This window comes from Scyliorhinus canicula, chromosome 9 (genome assembly GCF_902713615.1).
Source record: "Scyliorhinus canicula chromosome 9, sScyCan1.1, whole genome shotgun sequence".
NCBI lineage: Eukaryota > Metazoa > Chordata > Chondrichthyes > Carcharhiniformes > Scyliorhinidae > Scyliorhinus > Scyliorhinus canicula.
Genome location: NC_052154.1, coordinates 45,978,834 through 46,004,287, shown reverse-complemented (window position 1 = coordinate 46,004,287; position 25,454 = coordinate 45,978,834). Strand labels below are relative to the sequence as shown.

General features: G+C 45.1%; 1 protein-coding gene across 2 annotated transcripts in view; it reads left to right on the top strand.

The window, feature by feature from the left end:
• mylk3 (myosin light chain kinase 3) overlaps positions 1–25,454 on the top strand; it is a 53,182-nt gene that overhangs the window by 23,968 nt on the left and 3,760 nt on the right. The window contains exons 4-12 of one of the 2 annotated variants that reach the window (XM_038806639.1): positions 4,924–5,447; positions 5,564–5,669; positions 8,065–8,158; positions 9,736–9,845; positions 11,838–11,979; positions 13,654–13,724; positions 19,135–19,263; positions 21,765–21,917; positions 23,380–23,509. In XM_038806639.1, coding sequence (XP_038662567.1) covers positions 4,924–5,447; positions 5,564–5,669; positions 8,065–8,158; positions 9,736–9,845; positions 11,838–11,979; positions 13,654–13,724; positions 19,135–19,263; positions 21,765–21,917; positions 23,380–23,509 — 1,459 coding nt within the window. Of the gene's footprint in view, positions 1–4,923; positions 5,448–5,563; positions 5,670–8,064; positions 8,159–9,735; positions 9,846–11,837; positions 11,980–13,653; positions 13,725–19,134; positions 19,264–21,764; positions 21,918–23,376; positions 23,510–25,454 lie in introns of both variants that reach the window. The other variant, XM_038806638.1, reaches the window with a different exon arrangement.

The window sequence follows — 25,454 nt, the reverse complement described above, 5'->3', positions numbered from 1 at the left end:
GACCTCTGGATTATTGGGCCAATAAATAACCACAATGATACCATATCCACTTAAATTCTCGTTATTTAACGTAAATATTCCGGTTTATCTTTTCCATGTAGTTACCTATCTCATAAACCTCTACAAGATAAAATAATGGGTCTCACTTTGCTGAAAATTTGCATCACCTATGTGATATACCTTCAATTCACAGTGAGGCAAAGAGACCGACTGAACAGTAGGCTTTATTAGTCATGAACTTGCCTAGCCAGAGTCAGTAGTACAGATGAATGCCGTCCACAAGAGGCCGGCCTATACATGGCCCCGGTGTGGGCGGAGCCAGAGGCGGAGCCATACCGGGGTTACAGTACAGTACCTGGAAACAGTTCATATCACCACTTCTGGGTCATAGGTCACAGGTTATGGTATCATGCATGCATTATGGTGAATACATTCACCACACTGTGGTAACATTATTATTATGGTGAAAAAATTCTTGGAAATTATGGTGAATAACTCATGGCTGTATTCCATAATTCGTTGGGACTTTACTCCACAGAGACCCTTGAAAAGGTTTTTAAAAATGAATCATCACAGCTTCAATCTCCCATTCTCCTACCTATTAAAATCAGTGGTGATATTAAGTTTGCCAAATTAATAATTTCACAGTGATTGTAATAGGCAATTAGAATATCTCAGAATGGTACTGATGGGCTCAGAATCACTTAGTACTGACCAGATTGCCTGAGGATAACGTTTTTTACTGTTCTGGGAATGTCATTGCAACCTCTAATCCTCAGTTATATAATAAAATAAAGTTTCAACATTCTGATATTCTCCTGACTGATATTAACATTTATTGAACTGTGCGCATGGATAGCCATGGACATCCGTTGTAAATCAAGTAGTGCTAGGGGTTGCATGCATTTCAAGAGACAGCACCATGCATTCAAGTCCTTTCTTAATGTTGATATATACCTATTTATGTTTCAGTACAAACTGGTCAATCAAATTAAACCTAACCTGTCCATTTTTGCCATAGTGTGACCCAGTCACACATTATCAATCTGGGACCAATTCCCCTAAACATGTTCATGAATGACCTATTGTACCATTCTGTGTCAGGCTTCATTGTCTTGGATGTGTATGAGAGATAGGCTGTACTGTTCCTGATTCCGTCTACATACGGTTTCATATTCGTATTATTTCCCAGCTATTTGGGGAATGCATTTGTCACTGAAGGATCAGAGAGTTCAATCATTCACTGCCAATATTACCATTACAGTGTTGCTATGTATTCATGTTTATTCCCAGTATGAATCCAATCATGTGATGTCATCAGCCATTTGTGTGGGCAAACAGGCATTCTATTCTAATAGACTGAAGTGGAAACACTTTTCCAATAAAGCTCTTGTTTCTTTGTACCTTCACGGTCTGCAATCTTATCCTTTAAAAATACTGCAAAGAAAACTGGCGACAAAGAGGTTGGAGCCATGCTGGCAGACTCCCAGAGAAGTAAACAAAATAGAAATATTGTCAATCCATGCGTAGACATCTGAAAAGGATTAAGAAGCTAAAAACACCACTACACCAAAGCTGGCAATGGAGGGGTACCAAATATCGGTAACAGCCATTGAAGAAATCAAAATTTAAACATAGATTTCAGAGGAAACAACATTGAAAAGAAGCTTGCCATGTGCACTGCCTTGAAAGATCTGGAACAGTACCGGGAACACTGTGAGTAGCAAATACCCTGCAACAATGGTTGAGAGCTGGGGGTGTTTCAAAACCCAGATGGAGTTGAGAGGAAACAGCAAAGTCAGGTTTTGTGACGGGGGAACAAGGCTAAATGCTGTGTTTTTCAGTAAACTCAGCAAATATTGGCAAGGAACTACACCATCAATGAAAAGTGGATACCTGCCAGAGTAGAATCACTGGCAACACCGGACCCCTCCCCGATGAACTCAATGCATTCTATGCTCATTTTCAGCAGGAAGCCAACAAACCATTGTCAACTGCCCCAACAGCCTCAGACACATCCATACCTACTGTCACAGCCTCCAAAGTCAGATTGGCCTTCTTGAAAGTGAACCCATGGAAAGTGATGGGTCCTGACAGAGTCCCTGGTCATGTACTCAGATCCTGCGCAGACCAACTGGCGGGTTGTTCGCAGACATCTTCAACCTTTCCCTACTCCGTTCCGACGTTTCCATCTGCTTCAAGAAGACCACCATCATCATCATACCTGTGCCAAAGAAGAACCAGGCAACGTGCCTCAACGACTACCGTCCAGTGGCTTTGACATCCATCATGAAACATTTTGAGAGGTTGGCCATGAGACACATCAACTCCATACTTCCAGATTGCCTTGACCCACTGCAATTTGCATACCACCACAACCAGTGCACAGTAGACGCTATCTTCCTGGCCTTACACTCACCACTGGGGTATCTCAACAATAATGAGTCTTACGTCAGACTCCTATTCGCCTTCAACACCATAGTCCCAGCCAAGCTCGTATCCAAACTCCAAAACTTAAGACTTCGCTCCTCTCTCTGAAACTGGATCCTCGACTTCCTGACCCATTGACCACAATCAATAAGGATAAAAAAGAACTTATCCTCACCGATAGTCCTCACTACCCAGGCCCCACAAGGCTGCGTGCTTAGCCCCCTACTATACTCCTTATACACACTGGACTGTGTGGCAAAATTCAGCTCTAACTCCATCTACAAGTTTCTGATGACACGACCATAGTGGGTCATATCTCAAACAACGATGAGTCAGAATACATGAGGGAGATAGAGAACCTAGTGTAGTGTTGTAACCACAACAATCTCTCCCAGAATGTCAGAAAAACTAAGGAGCTGCTAATTGACTTCAGGAAGTCCCCCCGTCTGCATCAATGGTGTCGAGGTGGAGATGGTTGGCAGCTTCAAATTCCTAGGTGTACATATCACCAACAATCTGTCCTGGTCCATCTGCATCGATGCTATGACCAAGAAAGCATAACAACCCCTCAACATCCTCAGAAAATTAAGGAAAATTAGCGTGTCCACATTGACTCTTACCAATTTTTACACGACAGAAAGCATCCTATCTGGCTGTATCACAGCCTGGCATGGTAACCGCTTGGCCCAAGACCGTAAGAAACTACAGAGAACCGCCAAGTCCATCACGCAAACCTGTCTACCATTCATTGGCCCTGTCTGCACCTCCCGCTGCCTTGGGATAGCGGGCAGCATAATCAAAGACCCCTCCCACCCTGTTATACTCTCTTCTAACCTCTTCCAATGGGCAGCAGATACAAAAGTCTGAGAACACGCGCTAACAGATTCAAAAATAGATTCTTCTCCACTGTTACCAGACTCCTGAATGACCCGATTTATGGACTGATGGAACAATCTGCCTGGACTGTACGCAGAACAATACTTTTCACTGTACCTCGGTACATGTGACAACAAATCTAAATCAAATCTAAATTAAATACTATTAGCACAGACAGGACTGGTCCCCTACACCATTCAAATCCGCGATGATGTAGTGTGGAGGAGACGCACTGATCACCTTTTAGCAACTAGAACAAGGTTGCCAGAGACAGAGTCAACCGGTAGTCTGCAGCAAACTGAGCCAAGTAAAAACCTAACCCTGGGAACCTGACAATACCTGAAACAACAGTGGACAACAGTACCTCAGTTGAGGAGACTCCACCACTGAGTCAACCTCCAGACACGAGGTCGACTCCGGTTGAGCCAACTACGGGCAACATCCAAACGCAACTAAAAACACCAGAGGCCGCAGTCAACACGAGAATGCAGATGCCTGGGTTTCACTAACAATCCCAGAGAAATCGACATGCTCCGCATCATCTAACTCATTGGCTGATGGTCGTAATTCTCCGGCCATTGGGATTCTCTTTTCCCACTGGTACCGCACACCCACCCGTGGGTGTCCTGGTAATGGCTTCAGTAGGACAAGCGGTGGGAAGAGAGAATCCTGCCACCAGCACACGGCACAGCACAGAGTAAGACATGGCTGGTGGTCCGGAAAATCCAGCCCATTGTGTTTAATAATTGTTCATATTGTAAATGTTGATCATTAAGGTTATATCGTGTTTCATTGCAGGAACCTCTATGTAAAGGGGGAGGAAATTGTTGCGTATTCATTCTTGTTTCTAGTTGGAACAAGGTCACTTTAAGAGTCCGCTCACGGGACATATTGATAGCATCATCGGACATTTGCACAGACAAATGGGCAGCCTATCCTAACAGCCTGTAGGGTAAACACCTTTCCAATAAAACTCTTGTTTGTTTGTACCTTCGTGATCTGCAAGTCTATCCTTTAAAAATACCACAATATGCTCTCTCTTTTCGATACTGACAACCTTATGGTTCTCCTGTCTTTTGTCATAACTGAGGTCTTCAGCCTCGGGATCAACTTTGTGGTTCTTTTTCTGCACTATCTCCTGTGCTTAAACATCTCCCTTGTGTCTCAGTGACCAAACTAATATGGTCAAACCTTGGCACTACATAGTCTAACCACAGTTTCCTTTGGCTGGTAGTAGATAAAGTTTGCACTCCTCATTATAACAAGGCTGATATGGGGCAGATTCTCTAACAAAGAAATTGTGTTGTTACAGAAACACTGCCAATGTCAATAAATCAGATAATCAATTAGAGAGGGAGCTGCCATTCTCTGAGCCAAGTTACATTGAAATTTAGGTCCCAAGACCAAATTATGGCACTGCCCAGTCTTCATACATACATTCTTATAAATCGGTAGTGATTTATAAACCTTGCCTTGATTAATAGTGGCCTAAAGAAACTGTGCTGTTTGTTCTAAAGCTACCCTATTCTCCTAATAAAGGAGGATTTACATTTATACAAACTGAATGATCACTCAAAGAAAAGTTGCTGCTTAATTAATTATGCAATTATTTTTCAGGCCTTCTGAAACAATACATGGAATACCAATCATTCCTGCAGAAAAGGCCGATTCAGAGTCAACCGCCACCAAGGTGCTTGTACCTACAACATGTGAAGGGCCGAAAGAACCTCAGAAAAAGCACAAAGCACAGCAAAAGCCCAAAGAAGACACGAGCGTGACTGTATTGCATAAAACAGCAAAGGAAAAGGAACCCGGCACAGCGCCAGATGTAAGGGTCAATAAATTGGCCAAACCAGCTGTAACTCACGAAAAAGCTTTAAAAACTATCAAACCCCAAACAGGCCAGAAAAGTGAGAAAACTGCTCAGAGCTGTCAAAACAAAGTAGAAAACAAGTGCAAATCCGACATAGGCAGTGAATCAAAGAGTCCAAAAGAAGTTCAGAAAGCAAGCAAAGAACCTGAGAAAATCACAGAAGTGGCTGATTTGGCAAAGAGTGAAACAGGATCTGCAGAAATCACAAACAAGGCACAAGAAAACCAAGGACCTGTTGAGAAGCCAAAGGATCAAAATATCATTATTGGTGAGTTGATATTTCATGATCGCATCATTACATCCAGCTTCAAATTTTTCACTTTCATCCAATATTTGTAAAACTGTAATGTGATGCCAATTGTAAAGTTTGATTTTCTTTTTCAGATGATGACCCCTCACCTCCAGCCCCCTTCAGCCATCGCATAGTAACCACTAAGCAAGTTCTTGTAACCTCATCATACACAGTTCACCACGATGAGGTGCTGGGAGGGTAGGTTATTCTTCAGATCTTTTGGTCATTTTGATCAACTACCGACCAATAATAGCCCGTGGAAAGGAGATAGCTATGAGGGTGTTTAATTATTGGGCAAATATTCACTGTACAGCGTTAAGGAGTATTACCTCAAATTTCAGTTGAAGAACATAAATTAAAATGAAAGCAGTAGTAATGTAAAGAAGTACAATGTAATTGAAACCCATAATGCTAAGTATCAGGCTTTTAAATCATGTCTGCTGCAGTTAGAATGCACTCGTCCAGAATAGCCTCCAGCCAATTTTCCTAACATAATGACCTCATTAATCCCAGAGTTGAGGGGGTTGGATTACGAGGAGAGGTTGAGTAGACTGGGACTGTACTCGTTGGAACTTAGAAGGATTCTTATAGAAACATATAAAATTATGAAGGGAATAGATAGGATAGATGCAGGCAGGTTGTTTCCACTGGCAGGTGAAAGCAGAACTAGGGGGCATAGCCTCAAAATAAGTGGAAGTAGATTTAAGACTGAGCTTAGGTGGAACTTCTTCACCCAAAAGGTTGTGAATCTATGGAATTCCTTGCCCAGTGAAGCAGTTGAGGCTCCTTCATTAAATGTTTATAAGATAAAGATAGATAGTTTTTTGAAGAATAAAGGGATTAAGGGTTATGGTTTTCGGGCCACAAAGTGGAGCTGAGTCCACAAAAGATCGGCCATGATCTCATTGAATGGCAAAGCAGGCTCGAGGGGCCAAATGGCCTACTCCTGCTCCTAGTTCTTATGTTCTTATGTTATTATACATCTATTCTCTTCTCGGAAGGTCACACTGAAAGATTAATAATCATTTTCCATTGCACAGTCACAACTTGAATGTTTTAGATTATTATTACTTTAAAATTGCTGTAAATTTATGATCTTTATTAATTATATTAAGATACATTTCCTGAGATGCATAGAGTTCATACACAATTGCTTTTCTGATGCCTTACTGGGTAAATTGACTGCATGTTGTCACATTGAAGAATGCAGACCAGGCTCAATCTCTGGCCTGTGATGGCTGACCTGGGGCGGGATTCTCCCCTACCTGGCGTGACGGGGGATCCTGGCATAGGGGAGTGGCGCCAACCACTCCGGGGTCTGGCCTCCCAAAAGGTGGGGAATTCTCCCCACCTTTGGGGGCTAGCCCCACGCCAGAGCGGTTGGCACCAGAAGACTGGCGCAAAAAACCAGCGCCCCCGGCAGCGGGGCTGGCCGAAAGGCTTTTGCCGGTCAGCGCATGCGCCGGCAGTGACGTCACCACCTGCGCATGCGCGATGTGGGTTTCTCTTCCGCTTCCGCCATGGCGGAGGCCGTGGCGGCCGCGGAAGGAGAAAGAGTGCACCCAGGGCACTGGCCCGGAGTCTGAGCGGGGGGCCCCGATCGCGGGCCAGGCCACCGTGGGGGCACCCCCCGGGGTTCGTTCGCCCCCCGCCCCCCCCCCCCCCAGGACCCCGGGGCCCGCTCACGCCGCTGATCCCGCCGTTACAGAGGTGGTTCAAACCCTGGCGGTGGGAGAGGCCTTCCAGCGGCGGGACTTCGGCCCATCCGGGCCGGAGAATCACAGCAGAGGCCTCGCCGATCGGAGTGGCGAGATTCCCGCCACCGCCACTTCCCGGGTGGCGGAGAATCTCTGCCACGGCGGGGGCGGGATTTGCGGCGGCCCCAGGCGATTCTCCGACCCTGCTGGGGGTCGGAGAATTTCGCCCCTGGTGTCAGCACAGAGACTTTGGGATGGTGGGTGGCTATAATTGACTTCATCATCCTTGAGCTGGGAAGGAGACAGAAGGGTCAGAGTTCTATCTGGGTAAACCCTGCTGGATGTGAATGTCAAGTGAAGATAAAATTATACTGGGTTAATGTGCATCCACCATCCCCACCCCCGCCCACGCGCTAATCTTAAAATAGCTTGCTGCTGTTACCAGTTTCTACAATGGAGGAGAGGGGGACAGTGACAACAGCACCCATGTAACTTCATTTGATTAAGAACCAGTGCCCCCAAATGAGAACGGTAGAAAAGTGGAGAAACATGTAAGTTGTTTAAAATGTTGTTATTGGGCACCATACAGCACCTAATACAGGTGGAAGGAGTTGACCTTTTCATTTAGCACAGCAGATATTTTAAAGAGGCAGCTGATTGTGTTCCAGCGCTTGTTAATGTAACCCCGGTATTAACAATCTTTTAGAAATTATCATTTCACACCATACTCCTTATAAATATCACTCTCTCTAGAAACTACAATTTATTTAGTTAACTTAGTAAATTAGAAACACACAGCAATTAGGTGGATAATAAAGTTTATGCAGTAATCTGATATGATATTTCCTGTGGTATGCAAATTAAGTTTATACTCTTGTATTTTCTTTAAATGGCAGAGGTCGGTTTGGCCAAGTCCTTAAATGTGCAGAAAAATCAACAGGACTCGAACTCGCTGCCAAAATAATCAAAGTAAAAGGACCAAAGGACAGGGTAAATTCCTTTCTTAAAATAACTTTGTCAAGATGGCATCAGTTTGATTAACTGCAGTCACCTGGGGAGTGTTTCATGCTGAAAGCTTAGTGGATGACGTAGATGCTGCAATGATTTACAGCTTTGTTTTTTTTAATGTTACTTGTTTGGCCTTCCTTAATTGAGCCTAGCCAGCACGATTGCCAACCAGGGTTATAATCTGTAACAATTAATATCTGAGTATCTATCCAGGCAGTTCTGCATGCACCTTAATGTCATTAAAACACAAAGTGGATGTTATTTGGACATTTTTGAAAATTCTGCACTCTATAAATGTCAATGCTAATGTTTTTTCAAGAACATATTTTGATCATTATGGAATGTTCACATTTAGAATAGTTGAGTTTTGCAGAGTGGACACATGTAATATTAACTCCCATAGCTTAGTCAGTGAACATTTTTGGTTACAAGTAGGTGCATTGAAATAATATGGATGGACTCTTACAATCATTGTCTGTTTCTTGGGGAAACTGCCTAACTCCACTTGATGACATGGCTGAGATTAACAGATTGGCATCTGAAGGGCAAACCCACCCTACCTGTTAATAGGGTTGGAGCAATGCCATCAATGCCATTGTACAGTCAAGTCAACATAATTTTTTTTAGAATCCTGAGTGAAAACTGCTGATTTATTTCTAATTGCAGAATGACAGCACATGACTGTACCAGCCTATATAGATTCTGTGAAAGGTGAACAGAGGAGGTGAAAGGATTTCAAATGATTTTCCTTTTGAGCACATTTTCTTCCTCGGTTTTCTCTTCTTTCTTGGAGGTGGTGTACGGTTTCACAGATTCTGTCAGCCTTTTTCCATCTTACACAATGGTGTGATCCTAGATACAAGGCTGTCTGACTGTGAGACAACTGAATTGATAAAGAGTCAATCTCCAGACTCACCTTATGTCGCTGCATACACATTTTCCACATCCTCCTAGCCTGGGGATTAATATAAGTGATCATATTGTTGCCCAGGCTGAGATCAAATAGTTTAACACAGATGAAGTGCCAAATCTGGGAAATTGCTGGTTTCTATATGTGTCCATTTCACACTTCACAGTGTATTTTTGTAATTTTATTTGAGTGTTGACAAAGCTAATACATTGTCAAATCCTGCAAGCAAAGATGTTTCTCTTATGGCCCAGTTGGGTAGTGCTCCAATTAGCATGAAAATAAATAATATAAAGGTGCCAGGTATACATTTAGATCTGTGCCAGCTAATTTACTGGTGGCAGTAGTAGGGGCACTATCATTGTTTTGGTACCTGTCCCCTGGAAAGGAAAAGTCAGCCAAGTTTACACTTCTGATCATTCCCTAGTTTCTCCTTGTACACATTGAACCACACTGTAGGGAATTGGAAAGTGGGTGATGTCCACGGAACTGAGTCCCAAAATGAATCAGTGCCTTTAAGAAAGAAAGGAGGAAGATAAACTCAAAGTATATATTCCTGGACACTAACTAGAATATCCTGATATAATTCACGAGTAAGAGTTCATCGGTCACCAAATAGCTTGTTCTTACTTTGAATTCTCTTCTGATTTAGGAGGAAGTAAAAAATGAAATAACTGTCATGAATCAGTTAAGTCATGTCAACCTGATCCAGCTTTATGATGCCTTTGAAGCCAAGAACAATGTCACCTTGATTATGGAATAGTAAGTGGCTCTTATAGCACCACAGAAAAATAGCAGGAAATGTCCTTTAAAATTCTGAGACTCTGTGCACTACATTTTGAAAAGATATGGAGATGCCGGCGTTGGACTGGGGTGAGCACAGTAAGAAGTCTTACAAAACCAGGTTAAAGTCCAACAGGTTTGGCTCCGAAAGCTAGTGATTCGAAACTAACCTGTTGGATTTTAACCTGGTGTTGTAAGACTTTTTACTGTACATTTTGAACCTTAGAATAAATAACTCTTTGCTCCCTATAATTATTTACAACACAAATGCATCACCTGTGGCTGTCATGCGTACACAAACAAAAACATGAAATCATGTACAGCTTAGCAGCTGGCACAGCAGTGTGAATGAATTCAGGCCTTTGATTCTGACGGTATGTTGGCGGGGGGGGGGGGGGGGGGGGGGGGGTTAGTGTGGAACTCTCTGAATGCTTCAGGGGTTCTGAAAAATCCTCTCGGGTTTCAATAATAGGAACTTGATTCTGTAATTCCTTTAAAACCGCTATTTCTGCTGCCTGAACTCTGTTGGCTGCTGCTAATGTGGATTGTAGGGCAATCCTTATTGATTATCAGCGCTGCCAAATTGTCCATACTTGGTAAACAGCTTTGTCAATGGCGCATGACAGAGCCAATCAGAAAGCTCAGGAATTACCTTACATATTGATTAACTTCTCTGCAAAGACAAAAACTGTATGATCCGACCAGTAGGTACGGGTGAATTTTGCCTGGCTAAGTTCCCAAGCTCTGAGTCTGGTTTGATGGAATTGCAGGATTGGATGTAAACGTCAGTGTGTTTTATTCTGGATATTCAATATATGATTCCCCGGTCCTTGCTCCTGATTCGATTTGCCTTATATTTAATTCATTTGTAATTTTAAGGATACTCAATTCGATGAAAGATTGGAGATTGAGTTCCATTTGCACACAATACTCTGTATTGCCCTTAGAAAAATCTGCCCAATGCTATTGGTGAATTTATTTTTAAACATTTCAGTGATAAGAACACTTAGAAATAAGGCCCCGAACTTTAGTTGCCTAGGCTGATTGCTCTCAGTTCTAGGTCTCAGCACTCCATGAACTAGAGTGTCACTTCAGTACTCTATTATTGGGGGCATACAAAATTCATTATACGGTGTTTCAGATATCTTATACTGGAAGCCATGAAGAGGTGCTAACAGTGACTGCAAATACATTTTTAGCTCAGATCTGTCTTCACTCAAGTGTCAGTGTTAGTATAGTTTGAGCATTCTTCTATCTAAGTCAGTAGGTTATAAATTCAATTCTCAATCAAGAGGCTTGAGGACAAAGTTTAAATTGATTTTTTGGTGAGGCGCTGACGGATTGTGGCGCTGAGAAAAGTGTGATTTTTTTCAATGAGACGTTGAACCAAGGCCCTATTTAGGTGGATGTACCAGATCCCACAACGCCAACTAAAGAATCAGTTGGCAGGGGAAGTGCTAAGCAAGAGAGAATCAGTGACTTTCTTTGCTATACTGTGCTCACAACACTCCAAAAGGCCAAACACCGGGAATAAATCTCCTGAGAAAATATCTGTTTAAGAAAAGGGAAAACTAATTGAAGATGCTGTTAAATTGAATTACATCAGAACATTAGGGGCCTCACGGTAGCATGGTGGTTAGCATCAATGCTTCACAGCTCCAGGGTCCCAGGTTCGATTCCCGGCTGGGTCACTGTCTGTGTGGAGTCTGCACGTCCTCCCCGTGTGTGCGTGGGTTTCCTCCGGGTGCTCCGGTTTCCTCCCACAGTCCAAAGATGTGCGGGTTAGGTGAATTGGCCATGCTAAATTGCCCGTAGTGTAAGGTTAATGGGGGGATTGTTGGGTTATGGGTATACAGGTTACGTGGGTTTAAGTAGGGTGATCATTGTTCGGCACAACATCGAGGGCCGAAGGGCCTGTTCTGTGCTGTACTGTTCTAATTCTAATTCTAATTCTAATTATGTTGATTGCAGTGTTGGAGGTGGAGAGTTGTTTGACCGTATCATTGATGAAAACTATAATCTGACAGAATTGGACACGATCATCTTTGTCAAGCAGATCTGTGAAGGTGTTCAATACTTACATCAACAGTATGTCCTTCATTTAGATCTTAAGGTATGTTTATATTCACAGACACACCTCCATTCTAAACCCACTACTGAATTACCATTTATTTAACCACCTTTGTTTGTATTTAAGTTCATGATTAGTCAACTTGAAGTTTATTGTTAATTATCAATATTGTTGCTGTAAACTAATCATAGGGCGCGATTGCCCAAAAGGGAACAAAGTCCCCGAGCGAGCGCATTTAGCCGCATGTTTCCCAGCACTCGCAGTGCCGAGAAACACGTGGCTATTCAACGTGACTCATGTTGAATAAGGGGCCTGAATTGGAAAAGCAGGGCCGAGGCCGTACATAGCCCCGTTATTTATAATGGGAAGCCCCACTTGCCAAAACTCCCCATTGAAGCAAGGGCATCCCGATCTCTGAGGCCCTGAAAATAATCCATGACCTACCCCCACCCCGATTGCAATATGGGGCAAGCTAGCTCCCAGGTGGCACTATCATGGTGCCAGGATGGCACCACCCTGCCCAAAGGGCATACAGCTGGGCATCTCCAATCCCCTGAGAGACCCCTACGAGTGCCATCCCATCTGGTCCCCGTTTGTGGAGACCAGTGCTGAACAGCGAAGGGATTGAATCCGAAAACCTCAGGTACCTTGGGAATCTGCATATTAGAGTGAGGCTAACTGCAGATTTGCTAAAAGGTGAACCTGCCCATTGTGGGAGGGAATCACATTGCAAAGTCTCGCGAGATTGCGTTGATTCTCACAGGGCGCTGCGAGCTGGATATATCCCGGGAGCGGGGTCTTTCAACGGCCTCGCTGCACCATGGTGAGCTGCTTTTCTGGCGCAGTGTGGCCGTAGGATGGTGCCCATAGAGTCATGCAGTGTGCTGGCACTGCTAATGCCACCTGGGCACCCTGGCAGTGCCACCTGGGCACCCTGGCAGTGCCACCTGGGCACCCTGGCAGTGCCACCTGGGCACCCTGGCAGTGCCACCTGGGCACCCTGGCAGTGTCAGCCTGGCACCTTGGCACTGTCACCTGGGTGCCAGCCTGGCACTGGCAGCTGGCATGGGCAGCGCCAGGGTGTAACAAATTTGCAATGTCGTGGTTAAGGAGCAATTTTCATAACTGAAGCCTGCACAATGTAAGAGAACAGTAAGAGGTCTGACAACACCAGCCTAAGGTTTGTTGCGAATCGCTAGCTTTCGGAGCACAGCTCCATCCTCAGGTGAACTCTTCCAGATAAACTTTGTTTAAAAAAATATAATTGACATTAAAAATGAGTCAGTTTAATTGTCAATACTATAGATGAGAGATAATTTTGTGAAAGGTAGATACCTCCCCAGAGTGATGAGAAAAAGCGTCATTTATCACACAGCAAATTCATGAATTCCACACGGAATTGCACGAGGGCAAAATGCTTTGTGAGACACGGAAAACCATGGAGTCATTCCATGTCTCTTGCAACCAATCAGTTGTTAAACAGCAGGAGCTTTTGGCTGGGAAAATGGGACAGGACGTCACAGAACAGAAAAATAAAAAATAACTAATTTATTGATTAATTTTAGAAAGAAGTTAAAGTTTTCTTGCATGAGATAATTGTTGGATTGTGCTTTTTTTTGAGTAGTCACGTGACGTATGAACAAAGCTAGTGGCTTTAAACTTCTGCTTATACCAGGATCTGTTTTGTGATGAAAATGCTTTTGTTGTGTCCTACAGCCAGAAAATATTTTGTGTGTGAACAACACAGGAAATCAGATCAAAATTATTGATTTTGGTCTGGCTAGAAGGTAAGAACTACATAAATCTATTTAACAGTTATTTGATTCAAGTAAAATAATTCTAATTGCCAATATCAGTTCGGTTCCCTGATAAATCATTGTCACAATGTCCCAAAAAATCAATATTATAGATTTTACAAACATCTATGAGCCTCACAATTCCATTTATGTGAACACTGGTATGGGACTGAGGCTGAGATGGTCCCATGTTTTAACCTTGTTCCATATTAAACAAAGATGTGGAACTAAAACAGTAAAGTTGGCATCAGTGCTTCTGAGCAGTCCAGAAGTAAAATCAGTCTGGTTTCCTGGTCCTGGTCGCCATCTAGTGACTAATACTGGCAAGTGTTACGTAGCTGAAGACAGAATCAGGATTGGCAATGGATGCTCTTGCAGTCAAACTGTGTACTTGGATGGGGAGAAGTAGAATAACATTTCTGTCCACTATGTAATGATTGGAGCTGCATGTTTGAAATTCCCATTAGATTCAGTGTCGTTCTGCTGCAATTCTGTTTTCACTCTCTCCCTCTGATTTAACCACCCAGTCGTGGCAAATATAAACAGTTTTCAACAGCACAATTTCATATCAGGGTCACCACTTTGGGATGGGCCATGGGCAGATGGACTCCCGTAAAAGCACTTTCAACATTGTTTGTCGGTACAGGTCTTCCCTGTTAAATGGACAAAAGCCCAGTCGACCCTGCAAAGTCCTCCTTGCTAACATCTGGGGGCTGGTGCCAAAATTGGGAGATCCCACAGACTAGTCAAGTAACAGCCTGACATAGTTATACTCACGGAATCATACCTTAAAGATATTGTCCCAGACACCACCAGCATCATCCCTGGGGATGTCCTGTCCCACCAGCAGGACAGACCCAGCAGAGGTGGTGGTACAGTGGTATACAATCGTGAGGAAGTTGCCCTGGGAGTCCTCAACATCAACCCTGGACCCAATGATGTCTCGTGGCTTCAGTTCAAACATGGGCAAGGAAACCTCCTGCTGATTACCATGTACTGTCCACAGCGCCGGCCCTAGGGTTGCTGGCGCCCCGGGCAAGCTGAACTTCGGCGACCTTCGGGGGGGGGGGGGGCCGGGGGGGGGGGGGGGGCGGGGCCGGGGGGGGCCGAGGGGGGGCGGGCCCGAGGGGGGCTGGGGGGGGGCCGAGGCGGGGGGGGGGGGCGAGGCGGGGGGGGGGGGCCAGAGGCGGCGGGGGGGGGGCGGGCCCGAGGTGGGGGGGCAGGCCCGAGGCAGGGGGGGTGGGCCCGAGGCAGGGGGGAGGGGTCGAGGGGCGGGGTAGGGCCAAGGGGCGGGGCCGAGGGGGGGGGCGGACGGAGGGGGGGGGCGGCCGGAGGAGGGCGGGAGGAGGGGGGGTGCGGAGGGGGCCGCCCTGGGGGAGGGCGGCCACCACGCATGCGCTGGTTGGCACCGGCCCAACTGCGCATGCGCGGGACCCGAGTCTCTGGCGCCCCCTAGCACATGGCGCCCCGGGCGACTGCCCGAGTTGCCGGTGCCTTGGGCCGGCCCTGACTGTCCACCTTCAGCTAATGAATCAGTATTCCTCCATGTTGAACACCACTTGAAGGAAGCACTGTGGGTGGCAAGGACACGGAATATACTCTGGGTGGGGGACTTCAATATCCATCACCAAGAGTGGCTCAGTAGCACCGCTACTGACGGAGCGGGCCAGGTCCTAAATGACTGGGATTGCGACAGGTGATGAGGCAACCAACAGGAGGGAAAAACACACGAGACCCCATCCTCACCACTCTGCCTATTGCAGATGCATCTGTCCATGACAGTATTGGTAGGAGCGACCACCACACTACTTGCGTGCCAAATAACATTACCAGCAAATGATAGACAGAACTAAGTGGTCCCACAATTAATGGATCAGATCTAAGCTCTGCAGTCCTGCCACATCCAGTCAGGAATGGTGGTAGACAATTGAACAACTCATTGGAGGAGGTGGCTCCACAAATATCCCCATCATGAGTGATGGATGGGCTAGCATATCAGTGTAAAAGACAAGGCTTCTGAAGCACTCACAATAATCTTCAGCCAGAAGTGTAGAGTAGATAATCCATCTTGGTTTCCTCCAGAGGTCCCCAGCATCACAGATGCCAATCTTCAGCTAATTTGATTCATTCCACATGATGTCAAGAAACAGTCGAAGGCACTGAATACTGCAAAGGCTATGGGGCTTGACAAAAGTCCGACAATAGTATGAGATACGTGTGCTCCAGAACTTGCTGTGCCCCTAATGAAGCTGTTCTGGTACAGCTACATTGGCAGCTACCTGACAATGTGGAAAATTGCCCAGGTATGTCCTGTACACAAGAAGCAGGACAAATCCAACCCAGCCAATTACCACAACATCAGTCTACTCTCAATCAACAGTAAAGTGATGGAAGGGTCATCAAAAGTGCTATCAAGTGGCACTCAGCAATAACCTGCTCACTGACATTCAGTTTGGGTTCCACCAGGTATGGTATCTGTAAAATCTCAGATACTTTGACTAGTGTTTTCATCAAAGTTTTACCCAGATGTCTTTAATAGTGAGGAGAACAAAAGGCAACACAAGTATAAAATCAAACCAACTTTATTTCTCAACAACAATATTTACCCTTAAATTTTCGTTATTCGTTATATTAACCGTAAAGATGACTTCGGTTGAGTCATAGATCCGATTCTCAGAGTCTCTCAGGTCCGTTGTTGTGAAGGTGGGTCTCAAACGCTGCTTCCTTCCACCTCTGGTCAGATGTCTCAATTGCCTCTGCATTACCTCACTGCTGATGTGCCTCGGGTGCCTATTTTTATCTCCTCTCCCTTTACGTCCTTTTGCCAATTTCTCTGGCTTTCTGCCAATGAGGCCTCGGGAGGGGGTCTCCGCACCCAATGGTCTGGTTGATGACCATTTGACAGGACACGTGAGTCCGCCCCAGTTGTCCATCTCTGGTGGTGTGGTCTGCCCATAACCTGTTCCCATATAAGGTAACGGCAGAAACTCTGGGTGCCCGACAGTCTGGCTCAATTTGGGCTACTGACAATAGACCAGTGCATATCAATAGGGTGCGACGATCTCCTGATGGATGATTGAAGGGTGGGTTCCAGACATGTTTCTAGAAGTAGGTCTGTTGGTTGTGTATTTGACTTTGGTCAAGTCTGAATTCCCAACAGCCTGCCTGAGGTTTGACTGCAGTTTGATTTAAGGGGCCCAATTCTTTAATTTAAATAATCCAATTTAATCGGGCACAAAACTAGGCCCTGTCAGGTTCCCACATAGGGTCACTTGTCTCCTGACCTCATTACAGCCTTCAAACTTGGACAAAAGAGCTGAACTCCAGAGGTGAGGGGAGAGTGGCCCTTGACATTAACACTGCATTTGACCAAGTATGGCATTAAGGAGCCCTAGCAAAACTGGAGTCAATGGGAATCAAGGGGAAAACTCTTTACTGGTTGGAATCATACCTAGCACAATGGAAGGTGGTTATGGTTGTTTGCGGCAGTCATCTAAGTCCTGAGGCATCACTGCAGGGGTTCCTCAGGGTAGTGTCCTAGGCACAACTATCTTCAGCTGCTTCATCAATGACCTTCCTTCCAACATAAAGTCAGAAGTGGGAATGTTCACTGATGATTGCACAATGTTCAGCACCATTTACAAATCCGCATATATTGAAGCAATCGAAGTGCAAATGCAACAAGACCTGAATGATATCCATGCTTGGACTGGCAAGTGGCAAGTAACATTTGTTGCCAGGCAATGACCATCTCCATACAAGAAAGAATCAAACTATCGCCCCTTGACATTCAATGGCATTACCATCACTGAATCCTCCACTATCAACATCTTGAGGGTTACCATTGACCAGAAACTGAACTGGACTAGCCATATAAATACTGTGGCCACAAGAGCAGGTCAGAGGCTAGGAATCCTGTGATGAGTAACTAACCTCCTTACTCCTCAAATCCTGTCCACCACCTACAAGTCAGGAGTGTGATGGAATATTGTTCACTTGCCTGGGTGATTACAGCTCCAACAACACTCAAGAAGCTTGACACCATCCTGGACAAAGCAGTCAGCTTGAATGGCACCCCATCTACAAACATTTACTCCCTCCACCATCGATGCACAGCAATAGAAATATGTACCATCTACAAGATGTACTGCAGGAACTCACCAAGGCTTCTTATGCAGCACATTTCAGACCCATGGTGACTACTATCTAGAAGGACAAGGGCAGCAGGTATATTGGAGCAGCACAAGCTGGAGGTTCCCCTCCAAGCTCCTCGCCAGCCATTCTGACTTGGAAATATATCACTGTTCCTTCATTGTTGTTGGGTCAGAATCCTGGAACTCCATCCCTAATAGCACAGTGGGTGTACCTAGACCACATGGACTACAGAGTTCAAGAAGCACGGGCATGTTGGTTAGCATAAATGCTTCACAGCTCCAGGGTCCCAGATTCGATTCCCGGCTGGGTCACTGTCTGTGCGGAGTCTGCACATCCTCCCCGTGTGTGCATGGGTTTCCTCCGGGTGCTCCGGTTTCCTCCCACAGTCCAAAGATGTGCGGGTTAGGTGGATTGGCCATGCTAAATTGCCCGTAGTGTCCTAATAGTAAGGTTAAGGGGGGGAGTTGTTGGGTTGCGGGTATAGGGTGGATACGTGGGTTTGAGTAGGGTGATCATTGCTCGGCACAACATCGAGGGCCGAAGGGCCTGTTCTGTGCTGTACTGTTCTATGTTCTATATATATATAAGCCATCTCACTGCCACCTTCTCAAGGGCAATTAGGGATGGGAAGCAAATGCTGGCCTAGCCAGTGAAGCCCACATCCCGTAAAAGTGAATTAAAAAAAGTCTCTACTTCAATTCACCTATGCAGTGTATTATTAAAGTTATGATGATACATTGGAGCAATCATTTCAAGTTGATGCTGAACCTGTTCCACATCACCAAAGTATTATTAATTGAATTTGAAATTCTAATGATCAAAATAGGTTTGTCATAACGAAAACAAGTGTTGTTAAAGAATAAAAGAAAAAAAATCATTCTATTTGCAATTACTTTCTTTCCTTGTGTAACTCACTCTTCTCCAGCTGATTAAGGGAAGTTATTTCAAGGCCTCTCCCAGGGTCAATCTATGAGCATGTACCAGTGATATTTACTTTCTAATTTGACCTGTTTGGCTTTAATCAGTGACACTATTGGCGGTTTCAGAATATGTTCTGTGGGGAACAGGGTCAGCAGCCTAGACCCTATCACCTTAGCAGTGCAACAGCGGAGCACCAAGGTGGTTTTCTGCTTTCTTCAATTACCATAACATTGGGCTGCTTAGGGAGCAGCAGTAGGATTTAATAAAATACACAAAGTAGATCTGACTTTTAATGGTCAATTCAACAAATCTTTTCTTTTTTTAGGTACAAGCCAAGAGAGAAACTGAAAGTTAATTTTGGTACCCCAGAATTCCTTGCTCCAGAAGTGGTGAATTACGATTATGTTTCATTCTCCACGGACATGTGGAGTGTGGGCGTCATTACCTACATGTTGTATGTATCCAATGCTTTGCAGATAATCTTCTATCTCAGATAGCTTACAGGGAGCATGTTCAGAATGACTTAAGATTAAAATTGGTGAAACAGTCACTTTAACAGTAAAGATGGGAAAAGACTATTGCACCCATACTGACGTCAGAACAGATAAGTTCTTCTAGATATGGGCCATTGGTGTCCTATGAGACAAGCAGCATCAGGAATTCTGAGCCGAGCAAAGACTTTCTTTGATATGTCAAGTTCCTTGATCCACATGATGGATGAGCTCACTGAACTAGGTCATGTAGCAGTGAGGCTACATTGCTTACTGTCACTCACCATATTCAATGTCTTCTCCTATGATGTACTGGAGAAAAATCACAAGAAACAGCACTTGATTGTCTATTCTGGTCTTCCTGAAAGATTTGCAGTGCTGCATTTCACAGAATCAGATGAGGAACAACTGCATTTTATTAACCACCTTTATTTTAGCTTCTCCCTTAATCCAATAAAAATCATTGATTTCTCTATCCAAAATGTTATGTTAAAAGTGAAGGACATTAAGTGCTTTTAACTTCCTGGTTTGCTATATGTGAATACTTCAATGTGATTGGTTACTTACCTGCTTGCTGATGTCACTGCTGCTGAACCCCCTTGACTTGACGCCAGATTTAAACTGCTGCTGGGAGGGGTGAAAACCACTGCACGGAGCTCGCTACATCCTGTGGGCAGCTTTAGAACATAGGACATAGAACAGTACAGCACAGAACAGGCCCTTCGGCCCTCGATGTTGTGCCAAGCAATGATCACCCTACTCAAGTCAACGTATCCACCCTATACCAGTAACCCAACAACCCCCCCCCATTAACCTTATTTTTTAGGACACTAAGGGCAATTTTAGCATAGCCAATCCACCTAACCCGCACATCTTTGGACTGTGGGAGGAAACCGGAGCACCCGGAGGAAACCCACGCACACACGGGGAGGACGTGCAGACTCCGCACAGACAGTGACCCAGCCGGGAATCAAACCTGGGATCCTGGAGCTGTGAAGCATTTATGCTAACCACCATGCTACCGTGCTGCCCTAACTTTCTTCGTGTTTAGCAATAAATGCCCTTGCTTTGTCACTGATCACAAAACTAGGCCTCGTACTTTTCAGTGGCACGATTAATTGGAACAGTGGGGTGTAGAAACTCTGAAGTCACTGGAGAAAAACTTCATGTATTAGCAAAAAGGAACTTAAAGACAGCAATGAATGTGTGGTAACATGACTAGGGGTATTACGGTACCTGGGAGTGTGAGCTGCCATTGGTGCAGAGGACTCGCTGCCCATTGGCCCAGGTATCGTGTGCCTCTCAGCCGATTGGCTGAGAGGAAGGTAGCTCCGCCTACGAGGCTGGGTATAAGAACCCGTGTTCCCCGGCAGCCAGCCATTCTTCTGTACGTCTGCTGCCGGGTCCACTTCTTGCGAATTAAAGCCTTTCGTTCAGACTTCATCTATGTGTCCATTGATTGTGCATCAGAATGGTGCTGAACAGATGCCTCATTTTGTAATGTTGAGGGGTATAGGACAATTCAGTGGAATACAGAAACGCTACCATTCCACTGTGATGGAAGTCAGTTTCGGTTCTGTGCAGTTTGTGTACACACCCCATTAATGCCATGTTTGCCGTAGGTTCTGGTTTTCATATAAGCAAATAATTCTCACTGTACATCTTTATGGAGACGAATGGTACTAAGATTATCGTCAGGCAGGAAACTGTAATTTTGTGATCCAGCATGGCTGCCATGAATTAGGTACTCTAAATTTATATTAAAAAAGTAACCTGTAAGCAATAATGAGCACAGTGGTTAGCACCAGGGTTCAATGCCGACCTCGGGTGACTGTCTGTGTGGAGTTTGCACTTTCTCCCTCTGTCTGCGTGGGTTTCCTCCGGGTGCTCTGGTTTCCTCCCACAGCCCAAAGATGATCAGTTTAGGTGGACTGGCCATGCTAAATTGCCCCTTAGTGTCCAAAGGTTAGGTGGGTTATGGGGATAGACTTGTGTGGCCTAGATAGGGTGCTCTTTTGGAGGGTCGATGCAGGCTCGATGGGCCGAAAGGCCTCCTTCTGCACTGTAGGGATTCTGTCCCTTTAAATAATGTTGGTGTAAGTGGGTCCTTCTTGCTGCTGAACATATGTTCGGCTGTGAAATGTTAGAGAGTGTGTGAGCTGATTGTTGAGTTCCAAAATGGCACTGTCCGTGTCACATCATTATTGCACACTGATTGGCATCATGATCTGCCTGCTCTGCACACATCCAGTCGGCATTCACTGTATCTATGCTAAGTCCCTCAGCTGAACGGTGTTCAGCGCAATGTGCCGCAAAGTATGCACTCACCATTTTGATCCCCAAATAGCAACCAGAACTAGTGCTGCTGACCCCAATATCACACCAAACCATTTTTATGAGTTGTTAAAATGAATAAAATTGTTGATTCTCTGCACATATAAGTGATGAATGTTTACCTTTCCAGGGTGAGCGGCCTGTCCCCTTTCTTGGGTGATCACGACACTGAAACCATGAACAATGTCATTAATGCAAACTGGGACTTTGACGCAGAAGGATTTGAAAATGTGTCTGAAGAAGCAAAAGAATTTGTTTCGAACCTCATTGTGAAAGAGATGAGGTATGACAAATAAAATATAACTATCCTTGCAGTGATTTTTCTATTTGGTTCAAGTTAGTGCTGCGTTTGAGTCAGTGATGAAATGTCTGTATACAAAGAACATTTCTTCATTTTGGAAGTTTGCCAATGATCTGGAGGAATAAGCCTTTCTTTTGAGTGCTGATATGAAAACCCAGCAGAATGTTTAATGGAAATTCTGTGAACAAAGCAAGTTTCCATCTAAGTAACAAGAAAAAAAATCTGGTATAAACTAATGATTTATGTTCAGAACATAAAAGGACTGGGTCTTTTCCCGTTTCCTTTTCTCACAATGGAACCAATTAATCCACCACTAAAGGTACCTATCAACTATTTTTAAAAAAACTTGCAGTGTGTTCTTTCATTGTAACACAATCACTGGACTTTGTCTTACCTGTTCATTGTTTTGGAAATTTTCGACTCGTACATCCAATAGGCGATGTAAAAACAGAAAATGCTGGACACACTCTGTGGTATCTGTGGAGAGAGGAACAGAGTTAACCTTTTGAGTCTAAATGATCCTGCTCCAGAACTCGATAGGTGATGTGTTTGTTAAAGAAGCCTTTCAGAATTGCTGATGTTGTTCAGCGTCGGAATCGGATTTAGGAAAGGAATTTTAAAATTTTTCCTCGTTGGTTTGAAAGGAGTGGACAAACAGTTAAAGTGTAGCGGTTCCATTTTGCACTCCACACCAATGCCCTATTTTAATGCCTTTCGTTTTCGTGGCAGATGAGGTTCTTACCAGCCTCTGGCTGAGCCTCAATGATAAATGCAAATTGAGATCCCATGCTGGACATGGCACACTGATGGCATTTTAATACCTCCTAAGCAGCAGAGTGGGCATAATTGCCCAGCCAGAGCTGCTATGAAGCCAGCTCGTTACTTAGGTTAAAATAAATAACGTTTCTCACTGGGGCCAAGAACAGGCAGCACCTGGGCTTCCCCTTTTCCCAGTGGCAAGAACGTCAAACCACCCCTGCCCACTCATGGAGTTAACTGGCTGCCGGCAACATTTTCCTGGTACAGGCCAGTGGCTTCTGGACCATCCAATCTTCATCCCACTGCCAACACTTTCTATCCAAAAGGGGTAGCAGCCTGCTGGTGGCATTCAACAGAGGCCCAACATTTAAAACCTGCCAGTCACCCAACAAAATCTGTCTCCAGGATTGCTGACCATTTTTGCTGGGAGTTAAAATTGTCCCTCTGAGTGAAGCATCTCTACAGAAATCAATGTGTCACTTTTCAAGTGAAGGGTGAGAATCTTTAACTGCATCTCCATTTTACTGACTTTGAAGCAAGCTAGACAAAAACATGCTCAAACCAACAGCAAAGGAAGGACGTTACACAAACCTGAATTTAATTCTGCAATGTTCTCAACATTACCAAATGACCACTGTATATTTGCCTCCAAAACTAATATGCATATTTTCAACATTACTAGTAGCAGGTTCAGTGCAGCACAGTGTCTGAAACACAGCTGGCTTAACGACTTACCAGATAAAGCAAAGAAGTGCAGGGTTCGACTCAGATCTCAAGTAATGCTGCGGAAGTACATTGCACAGCGCTTATGGAAGGTAATACGTTGATTTGCTTTCATTTAAGTAATTTTGATTGCTTGTGCACTGCTTAGTAAATGCTGTGCAACATGTTTACATGATTGACAATGATCCATTCATGCTTCTGATTGCAGCTACTGCAAGATCCTCTTTAAGAAACACCCAAAACAAGGCCTGGATATGCTCCAATAAAGATGAGCCTAGATTAATCTTCAATATACTGAAACTCTCAATGGGCATAATTCAGCGACCCCATTGCGCCCAGTGTAGATCTGGGTGCAACGGTTGAAGTGCGTGAGAGCCCAAAATAGGGCTCTGCGCTGGGCATCGGGTGGATCGTGAGTCACCAGACAAGCTCCACCCAGCGAGAGATCCAGATCTTAATATTTGATTGAGCCTTGGATACCGCATTTACCCGGCGCCTGGGACTCACCGGCCATGCCAGGGAGACCTTGCCAGGGAAGCATTTAGTACTGGTCCACACAAACATGGACCAGGGATAATGGTACCTGGGGGAGGCTCCCAGGCCCGTGGTCAGGGATAGGGCATGGTGGCACCTCCTGGCACTTGGGCACCTTGGCATTGCCACAGACCCAACAATTCTCCGGCCGTATCTGCAGCTAGAGCCATGGTTCTACCCTCCGTGCCTGCTAGCCCCCCCCCCCCCCCCCCCCCCCCAGACGGAGGATCGGTGCAGTTTTTGCGCCGTTTCTTTGGCCGTAAAACGCCACTGTTCCCATGCCGGCATCAGCACTTAGTCTTCAAATGGGAGAATCCAGCCCCTTATATCGTTATAAACTCAGGAATTTATGGAAGCGTCTACTATTTTCTTTTTAAAAAATATTTCTTTATTCTCCACCTTTTTTGCATTTTCTCCCAAATTTACACCCACCAACAATAAATAATAATCAGTAACAAATATGTCAATCCCCATATCAATAACAACAATCCCATCCTCCCACCAAACCCCAAACATTATCCCGCATGTTCCCACAAACAAATGACAAAAAGGAATCAGGAATCCCCCATGGCCACCATTAACACCCATTGCCCCCCTCCCCCTAGCCCTCCCACCCACCCCCCAACTAATGTTCGATGTTATCCAGTTCTTGAAAGTGCATAATGAATAATGCCCATGAATTGTAGAACCCCTCTGTCCTTCCCCTCAGTTCAAACTTAACCTTCTCAAGATTCAAGAACTCCAACAGATCCCCCCGCCACGCCAGGGCACAGGGTGGAGAGGCTGCTCTCCAACCCATCAGGATCTGTCTTTGGGCGATCAACGATGCGAAGGCTAAAACATCTGCCTCCGCACCCGTTTCCAACCCTGGCTGGTCCGACACCCCGAATATGGCCTCCCGGGGGACCTGGTCCAGTTTCACGTTGATGCACTATCAATTATGACGAGACGAGAGTAGAGAGTAATCGAGGCTTTATTAAGCAGAGATGTGTTGCCTCCTGCAGCTGCTGCTGAAATGGCTGCAGCTCGGTGAGCACACACATTTATACTCCGCCTACTGGGCGGAGCCAGCAGGCAGGGATCTACCCCCGTACCTGTAGTACAGGGGCCTTACCGTAATACCTTCGTATGCAGTATATAATACAACAGTGGTGACTACCACACACGTGCACCACTTTAGAAATTACCCGAAAAACCTCCTTCCAGTAATCCTCAAGCTTTGGACAGGACCAAAACTTATGAACGTGATTAGCTGGGCCCCCCCGCAACATTCACACACATCTTCAACTCCTTCAAAGAGTCGGCTCATCCTCGCCCTCATGAGGTGTGCTCTGTATACCACCTTCAGCTGTATCAGCCCCAACCTCGCGCACGAGGTGGAGGCATCAAATCTCCTGGTCACCTCACACCAGAACCCCTCCTCCATATCCTCTCCCAACTCTTCCTCCCACTTTGCTTTGATCTCTTCCAGTGGTGCCTTCTCCTCTTCCAAAATAGCTTCGT